Source organism: Gobio gobio (genome assembly GCF_949357685.1).
Source record: "Gobio gobio genome assembly, chromosome: 3".
NCBI classification, from domain to species: Eukaryota; Metazoa; Chordata; class Actinopteri; order Cypriniformes; family Gobionidae; genus Gobio; species Gobio gobio.
This window is the reverse complement of record NC_137099.1, coordinates 25,074,986-25,084,985: the sequence shown is the minus strand read 5'-3', so window position 1 is coordinate 25,084,985 and position 10,000 is coordinate 25,074,986. Positions and strand designations below refer to the sequence as shown.

General features: G+C 36.4%; 1 protein-coding gene across 1 annotated transcript in view; it reads left to right on the top strand.

The window, feature by feature from the left end:
• Window positions 1–10,000, top strand: part of prom1b (prominin 1 b) — a 43,338-nt gene that overhangs the window by 152 nt on the left and 33,186 nt on the right. Inside the window, exons 1-3 of the mRNA XM_079813169.1 lie at window positions 1–361; window positions 9,603–9,664; window positions 9,832–9,858. The exon at window positions 1–361 is cut by the window's left edge and continues 152 nt beyond it. Of these exons, the coding sequence (XP_079669295.1) occupies window positions 130–361; window positions 9,603–9,664; window positions 9,832–9,858 (321 nt within the window). The 5' untranslated portion in view covers window positions 1–129. The remainder of the gene's footprint in view (window positions 362–9,602; window positions 9,665–9,831; window positions 9,859–10,000) is intronic.

The window sequence follows — 10,000 nt, the reverse complement described above, 5'->3', positions numbered from 1 at the left end:
CCCGGGTTCATTTTTTTTAATACAAATTTGTATTTTTAATGTCGAGGACTAGAGAGCATTAAAAAAAATTATACTTTTCTCTCACTTAATTTGTCCTTCCCTTCACTTTCCCTCCCGCGAAAAGGACTGATGGACATGTGGTGGAAAGTAGGGCTCGTGCTGGTGATGTGCTGGGGTCTCACGAGCAGCGAAGCCCGGGACGAGCACCATGATTCGATGTTCAGAGCGCCATTGGACTTTGGCTTCGTGCCGTCGGTGGTGTACGAAACGCACGCGTATTATGAACCGGGTCCCATCGGTGTTCTTTTCCACATGGTCCACGCGTTTCTGTACGTGGTTCAACCCAACCCTTTCCCCAAAGGTGAGATGCGCACCGGCTTGAGAACGCGCAAAAGTTTTCCTCATTCTTGCGCGTCTATCAAATTCACATGGCAAACTTCGACATATAGGCTACTTAGTGTGTTATAGACTTTTGATAGATTAATATTGCAAGTGCCTGTCTTAGTCAGTATCAGATGGTTAAGTCTTAGACTTCGTGTGGCAAGCCGTTTAACACTTAAACGTAACTATCTTTGGTAACATGTTACTATAAGGATTCCTTACAATGTAATAATTACACATTAATTAACAACATGTACTTAGTGTAGGTTTAATGTTAAGGTTTGGTTTAGGGTTAGTCACTCCTGGGCAGTCATGTCCTAATGGTTAGGTTAGACTGGTAACCCGAACCCTGATGGCTGCAGGTTTGATTCTCAATACAGGCAGGAAATGACTGAGGTACCTTTGAGCAAGGAACCTAACCCTCAATCGCTCCCTGGGTGCCACAGCAAAATGGCTGCCCGCTGCTCCGGTCTATGTGCCCACGGATTTCTTATTTTTTTTCTCACTACTTAGCCTACTATTCTTAATGTGCACACTAACTTGGATGGGTTAAATGCAGACGACAAATTTTGAGTTACCATAGAGACAGAGTATTTAGGCCACGCCCACACCGGAGGGGAAAACAATCCAACGCTCTCCATTGACTTTGCATTGCGTGAGGCTGCCTCCTTGTCATTTCGGACTTATAACAAAAAACAGAACAATGTCTAAAAGCGGATATGTGACGAAATGTACAGCAAACAAGCTAAAAAACACAGAAATAAGTTGTTTATAAGCTGTCAACCCCAAAAAACGAGCGTTTAAGGACACAAAAGTGGATAAAGGCAATAAAATGTGAAGCTTCAGCAGGAAGAATGGGTCAATTTTGGCTCCCTGATACTCAGTATGCCTCAGTATGCATATGTGTGCAGTAAACATTTTGTCACTGTTAAGTCAAATATCCAAATGTCAGTTTTATATATTATATTTCCTGTCGCTGATCACGTTCACCTCTAGTGGCTGTAATTCTCTGTGTAATAAAACGTGTCACGCTCTGTCCTCAATGGCCTTTATCCACTTTTGTGTCCTTATAAGCTTGTTTTTTCGGTCAACAGCTTATAACTTTGGGGTTTTTGGTTCTGGGTTTTGTTTAGCTTATTTGCTGTAGACTTTGTCACATATCCGCTTTTAGACATTGTTCTGTTTTTTGTTATAAGTCCGAAATGACAAGGAGTTAGCCTCATGCAATGCAAAGTCAATGGAGCGTTGGTCATGGACCCCCCGGTGGTCATGGTCTTCAGATTATGACGCGTGTCGCTCTGTCTCTATACTTGGCCTTCACATGTCACTTAATTATGTATAAATTACTGTTGTAGCTTACAATGAGGCTAAAGGCACACCTTAAGAAAAATGTGCTTTTACTCCAATATATGGTTGCAGAAAAAATATGTTTTTATTTAACACTGATGGAGCAACATATTTTGTGTAAAAAATAAATCATAAAAGTGGTTTGTGTGTTTAAAAATCATGGTGACAAGGTGTGCCTTTTACCCCACAAGGGTTAAATAATGTCTAAGTTAATACTTGTTCAAACCAATTACTCGAGCAAAGATTGTACTTTTTTCGTTTTATTTTTATAAATAGAATAGTTCATTTTTGTTCAACAAATAAATATACTGTCATTAAAATGTTCTTTTAAAAATAAAGAAATAATATTATTTATATTATTTTATAAGCAAAGATTCTGAGAGCATTGAATGAGATCCCATATAATAATCTAATATAATTTTACAGTAGTAACAATAAATATATTTTATATAATATGATTAATTTCATATTTTTAAATATGATGGTTTCATTAAAGCGATTATTAAATATATGTTAATTACATCTGAATCTTAAATCTTAACTCTAAGATGGATAAGTCAGCCAGGTATTTATCATGTTAATTTTTAGCTTTTAACTCAAATACTTTACTTTTATATATTCTTCCGTTATTGAAAAACTGTTGCTTTAAAGACCCCCTGTTTTGAAAATCAAGTTCATGTTTATGTGGTGTTTTTAATATGCCTTAAAACAAAACGTGCAAATTCATAAGTCAACACCATTGCTGAGTATTTTCTCCTTAAAACGGCAGTGAACCAAAGACAGTTCTAAATCACCGGTGTTCCTTACGTCACAAACTACCTTGCAACAATCACGTCAATGTGCGGACGGATTTAGCATATCATTAACTATGACAGGCCGCTATGAAGCAGGCGAGTCTAAAGAGAAGCTAGGTTATCCCGGTATATTTTTCTGTTGAAATGAAAAATCGTGTACATTTAGCAATATAGTGGGTGAATTATGAATATGATGTATATTACGATGTTATGATGAACTATATTCCTTTATCCACTGACGTAAGTTATTAAAAGTGTTTCTGAGGATTCTGATTTTCAGAAGGCACAAGGCAGCGGTCTGACTCTGAGTTGGAAAAAGGGTATACAATTCCAGATAACTTATTTTTTTTTTAAATTTAGCATGAAGTTTATACATAATAATTTTAAGCCAACGGGTTTCCTCACAAATCAACTGATCACTTTTTACAGTGTAACAAAAACTAATAGAAGTGGGTTTTAAGGAATAAACGTTAAAACAGCTTGCCATTTATGATGTTTATTGTTATGCCTGGATCCCTGGTCTATGTTATGCACTCAGTGATCAGCTCATGAATCATAATCATCATTCTTTTGCTTCCTGAACTCACAGAACATATACATTGGTTTGGAAATGATACACCGGATAAGATTGCAGTGGTTTGTTACTGTACTGTTTGTAGTAATCTGGAGAAAGGGAGTCTGACCACTATAATAGCACTGGACAGTTCATTAATGTACAGATTTTTTTTGTAATTCCAAAAAATTTAATGAGGGGTGCACAGAGACTGCAATTGTGTGCAACATGCCGTACCATTGTATAACTGTTATATTACAGTGAATTGTGACACCCATGTTAGCTGTCACACAGAGAATTTGGCACAAGTCAAATTTTTAGTGGGCTTGGCATTTTTGTACATATCAGCAATAATAATTATAATGAATTGCTTTGTGCAATTCTTTTAGTTTTTGAAAGCCTATAGACTGTTTAATGGCAGGTTTCACTGCGACAACTTATATGGAATATGCCTTAACAGAAATGAAATTTTAAGGTCAGGCTGTTGTCAGGTGGATTTCTTTGTAAGGTCAGCATGTTGAACACAGAGGAGCGCTTGTGTGTGTGTATGTGTGATTTTAGAGTAGAATAGGATTGCACGGTTAAGTCCCTGCAGCCTAACCAATTAGCCAATCTTCTATGAGTCACCTGCCCAATCAGGTAAGCTGATAATCCGAGTGCCATATGCTCCAAAAGTACACGCAAAGCGAATGCCTGCTCCTGACAAAACATCCAAGTGAACAACCGTCAAACAACCCTAAAATAACCGTTTTGTAGCATTTCTGATTTTAAACCACTGCTTTCTTAAAAATAGCACATTTTAAGAAAAATACGATGCTGTTTTTAACCTGTAAACATGCGGGTGTGGATTTTCAGACATAAATAGATCAAACACAAGCCACTAACAGATCCTTCCGCAGTTTCTTTGCTAAAGCATTATTTGCAGATTTGTAACTCCTGATCTTATAGAAAGGTACTTCTGATTAGAATTGAGGCTGGATTACTGGATTAAACAGCAGTAACATTGAGCACATGGTTCAGGTTAAAGGGCACTATATTTCTCCATTCCGTCTCTCTGCAACTCATTTTCCAGATAAGTCACAGCTCACATGCTTGAACACAGTTGGGGCATTTTGTCTGTGAAGGAATAGGTGGATTTATGCTTAATAGACATAATACAGTGTAATCTAACCGCATTTATGCTACTGTATCTGAGGAATGGACAGATGAAAGAATAGAGGGATGTGAATGTACACAGTCTGAATCTGAGATTTAATCCGGGGACTCCCTTCGTCTCAGACCAGATAAAGCTTAATATTACTGATGATCACTGGATTTAAAAATCTGCACTGTAATTGAAGGACAGGGAGATAAACACCCAGATATGACCCACTTATACTGGCATTGTCTGTGTGTGGATGCGAAGTACTACTCTCTTGAAAACATTATCAAAATTATCGGAAACGCATGCCAGACAAGTAATTTGGTGGTCATTTTGTAAAGAAAAACTAATATGCACACATATGTATTCAAACGTGCTTGCCTTTAGACACGTAATTCTTACGTGTATGCCGTCACCGTTCTCACAGATTCACATTTTTTTTAAAGTTTACACTAAGATGATAACGCTATCGTTTCAAAACTATGTCAAAGCTTGTTTCGGGCTTTGTGTTCTCTAGCCGTCAGGTGCTGTTGCTGTGCAGATGAGCAGCCAGAACGCATTGAGAGTTTTCTATTTTGGTTGAAAATGATGTTAAGTGGCCCCGAAAGGAAATAGCGAATGATTTTTTTTTACAACGGAAATGAATCAATCAAAAACTTACTTTACTTCTAGAGCTGCTGCACAGCCTAGACCATCTCTCTCTTGCATTATTTTCCTGTTATCACTGTAAAGCTGTGTTGCGCTATATAAATGAAGGTGACTTGACTTGACTTGACTATTCTCTCTGTTAGTCAGTGGTTTAGTCAATGTTTATCTGTATTTGCCATCGTGTCATATAATATATCATACCGTACTGCTGTAGTCATAAACATTGCATTATGTACTTTATCTGCTTCATTTGTTCAATGCTTTTGAGTAGCTTGTTGTATCTGTGAGAAAAGGAGGGTAGGAAGTGAGAGTGCGTGAAAACGGGGGTGAGGATTAAATAAGAGGGAAATAGGGTTTGGTAGAATTAAGGAGAAAAGGGGAAAGAAAGCACTAGAGAGGGAGAGGGACCACTTAACTGCCCAACTGCAAGACCACAGTAAGAGGATTAACCATATGCCATTATAACCAGAGATAACCTTTCTTTTCTCATGTTCTCTTGCTCTCTCTTATGCACAAATGCACAGTTTGAGATAAAGAGTTGCCATATCTCACACACACATATATCTGCCTGATAATTTATAATAGGATATAAGCACTTAGATTCTCAACCAACACATGGACCCCCTGAAATTGAAATGCTTGATTTTCATGGTAACACGGTGTATAATATAATATAATATAATATAATATAATATAATATAATATAATATAATATAATATAATATAATATAATATAATATAATATAATATAATATAATATAATATAATATAATATAATATAATATAATATAATATAATTAAAAAGCTACAGAGAACAAAGTAAACACATTGTAAAAAATTGTTTGCATTTTTTACAGATATATTTTATTAATAAAGTTAAAAAGTACAGCATTTATTTTAAATATAAATCTTTGTAACATTATTAACATATGTACTGTCACTTTTTATTCAATTTAATGAATCCTTGCTGAATAAAATATTGATTTCCTTCCCAGACAAAAACAAAAACTTTTGAATGGTAAAATATATTGTATCTATAATATATTGCATCTACAACCCTTTACAGAGACTGCTGGGTCTTTCAGTTTAGTCTTGCCCACCCTTAAACTAAAAAAATTCACATAAAAAAAACTGTGGTTGGTCAGACTTCCTCTTTCTAAGTGGACAGTTCTTCACTGCAATAGTGAGGCTCATATATAAGTTCAGCCTACTTTAACACTGCACATATTGCTTGTGTGTACACTGTAAAAATTATATGATCAATAACTTATGACAACATAAGTTTTTACATCGCTTTAACTCATCAAAATAAGTTATACAAGATTCAACAATTTTTTTTACTAAGTCGGTTTAATGTAATTTAATTTAAAATGACTTAAACATCCGAGTTTAAAGGGATAGTTCACCCAAAAACGAAAATGTGATGTTTTTCTGCTTACCGCTAAGGCATCCAAGATGTAGGTGTCTTCGTTTCTTCAGTAGAACACAAATTAAGATTTTTAACTCCAACCGTTGCTGTGTGTCACTAATATAATGCTTGTCAATGGGGTCTAATTCTATTTGAGTAAAAAAAACATGGACAGACAACTTCAAATTAAACCCCGCGGCTCGTGACGACACATCGATGTCTTAAGACACGAAATGATCGGTTTCTGAGAGAAACCAAACGGTATTTATGCAAATATATCACCTCATTTCAGATGAACGCTTCAGCTCTGCAGACTGCCATCACTTCCCGTGTGTGAGGTCAAAATTCTGGCCGGGTCATAGATATATAAATGCCAGAAAAACATTTTCGTTTTTGGGTGAACTATCCCTTTAAGGCAGCACCTTTTAGCTTACAAAATGTGTTTACATAACTTAAACTATCAGGAAAGTCCTATTGGGTCAATTCGGTAAATAATGGAGTGAATAATGCTTTGTAATAATGTTATATTGTTTTTTCTGGGCAGGTATCAGTGACCTGCTGTGCTGTCAGGGTTTTAAAGCACAGTCTTGGCTGTGGCGTTATATTTTGGGTCATGTTCTGTTGATCTCCCTGCAAGGTGTCATGCCAGAAAAAAATACCTGCTAAACTTAGTACAACTGTAAAGAAGCTTATCCTTTTATGCAAAGGTGTTTTAGGGTTACGTGTTTGTTTATGTTCGTGCATGAGCATTACAGTGCACTGTTCACTTCTGCAGAATCACCACTAGGGGAGGAGACGTTTCATAAAGAACACTGTTATATCATTCACTCGTTATATCATTAGATACATGATTATATATAGTATAGGTTCTCTTTGTGTTTGTGTGTGCTTATACATGAAAGAAAGAGTATTGGAATATATTGTGTATTACTCATTATTATAGGTCAGGATGTTTGCTAAACTCTCTGAACCTAAACTTTATTCCAGAAAACTTTCTGCATTTTTATATTTTCATTTATTGTTTAGAATGTTTATCAAATCATTATCCTCGTCCCATTTTGTGTAAAATGGTTTGATAAAGATAACTAATGTCTTAATGAAAACACAAATCCAGAAAGTTTTCTGGAGAGGTATGAGGTTCAGAGAGATGCATTTAATAAATAGAAAGCCTTTATTAACCCTGGAGCCGTGTGGATTACTTTTATAATGGATGAATGCACTTTTTTGGGCCTTACATTTTGGGCTGCCATTCACTGCCATTATAAGGCTTGGATTAACCAGGACATTTTTTATATAACTTAGATTGTATTCTTCTGAAAGAAGAAAGTCATAGGATGGCTTGAGGGTGACTAAATTAAATTTTTGGGGTGAACTATCCCTTTAAGATCAGATAAAACATGATAGATGAGACTGTGCTGTAGGATATTAGGGTAAGTCTCTTATAGCAGGATTTTTGGAAAATTTCTAGGATTTTTTGGAAATTTTCAGAAACTTTTGAAAAGGTTTTGGAAATGTACTGGACATTTTCAGACCCTTTGCAACCCTATTTATAGCTTTAAAATATTATTCTAAATTACTAGCAATTTTTATCTAACATTTTATAGTATTTTATTAAAGGCATGAAACAGAAGTCTTTTCTTCCCTGTTGTGATATATATATCAGCGTGAACGGCTTCTTTAACAAGAAAGAGTGGTCGTAGGGTGGACTTGATTTTGCCCATCGTGAATTGATTAGATTGTTAGATAATGATGAATAGCATTCTCAATTTTGAATTTGTGGTAACTTTAAGTAACATGCTTTTTTCACTAAGGTCTACAAAACCTAAGTTTTGTGTGTGTGTGTGTGTGTGTGTGTGTGTGTGTGTATAACCTGGATGGGAGACCTCCTGAGAAATGTAGTTGCTGCTGGAAGAGGTGTTAGTGAAGCCAGCAGGGGGTGCTCACCCTGTGGTCTGTGTGGGTCCCAGTATAATGATGGGGAAACTATTCTGTCAAAAAAGCACCCTCCTTTAGATAAGACGTTAAACTGATGTCCTGACTCGGTGGTCATTGAAAATCCCAAGATGTCCTTTAAAAAAGAGTAGGGGCGTAAGCCCGGCATCCTGGCCAAATTTGCCCATTGGCCTCTTTCCATCGTCATGGCATCCTAATCATCCCCATTTACTGATTGGCTTCATCACTCTGTCTCCTCTCCACCAATAAGCTGGTGTGTGTGGTGGACGTTCTGCCGTCGCATCATCCAAGTGGATTCTGCACATTGGTGGTGGTTGAGGGGATTCCCCCCTTCCATGTAAAGCGATTTGAGTGCTGTATAAATGTAACAAATTATGAATTATTACAACCTAATACATGAGCATGAATACACACACACACGTCTGGTTTCCTATCTTTGTGGGGACTCTCTGGACATAATTGTTTTATACTATACAAACTCTACGTATATTCTATCCCCTTACACCAACCCTTCCCCTAAACCATCCCATCACACAAAACATTCTGCATTTTTTTTACATTTTCAAATAAACAAATTCTGAATGATTTATAAGCTTGTTTCCTCATGGTGACATGAGTCCCCATGAGTCAGTGTGCATTCAGGTTGAAGTCCCCACTGGGATAGAAACACACACACACACACACACACACACACACACACACACACACACACACACACACACACACACACACACACACACACACACACACACACACACACACACACACACACACACACACACACACACACACACACACACACACACACACACACACACACACACACACACACACACACACACACGCACACATACATTTCAAAGAAAGGCTTAGCAGATGGTTTGTAACAGATGCTAATATAGCATTAGCAGACTGACAACAAGACAGATGTCATTGCCACTGTTAACACAGCATTTAACAGACACCTGCAGTGCTTTACACAGGTCTGTGATTAACATTAATCTAATCTGTTGTTTTAGCATAAAGGTGCATGTGTATTTGTAACTATTATGTGATTCTAATAGCACGTGTATGGCCAACTGCTATAACTCCTTTACCTAAACGTTAATGCCCTTCAAACATGCTAAACTAATAGCAACAGATAAATTAATGAACAAATGACTGTTTGTTTCTCAGAAATAACCTTTCAGCAAACATTTACATCATTAAACACTAAATCGTACTTGCTTTCTCACAAATGTTACACCTGTGGAAGTAATATGCACTGGGTAGTAGAACTTTTTTGTGCTTTGAAAATGTGAGTTATGTTTTGAAGGTTTCTCAAATTTCCAGTCAGTAACCAAACAATTTTATTTTGTTCTGCTAAATTTGTTACAGATCTCATTGTTAAGATGGTCCAGCAGAACATGGGAGGAATCAAAGGGGATGATTACAAAAAGGTGTGTGTGTTTGGTTCCGCTAAGGATTTACGTGTTTATATAATTGCCATACTGTATTGTATATAAATAGATCATATGGGAGCACATGTTCCAATTTCAGTTTCTTTCTCTTTATCTTCGCCATGCACACTCACTGATGATGTCTCTTCAACTCTATGGCAATGAAGCCAGAGAATGTTGTATTACTTCTACAGGTACTGTTTGAAAATGAAAATTCTAGTGACTTGTTTATGTCCATTACATGCTCATATGCACTGCCACTCTTTCCATTTTAACAACAAATAGTTTTTTCTATGGTTTTTATTTTTTTAAATGCAAACATTTGAAGTAAAAGAC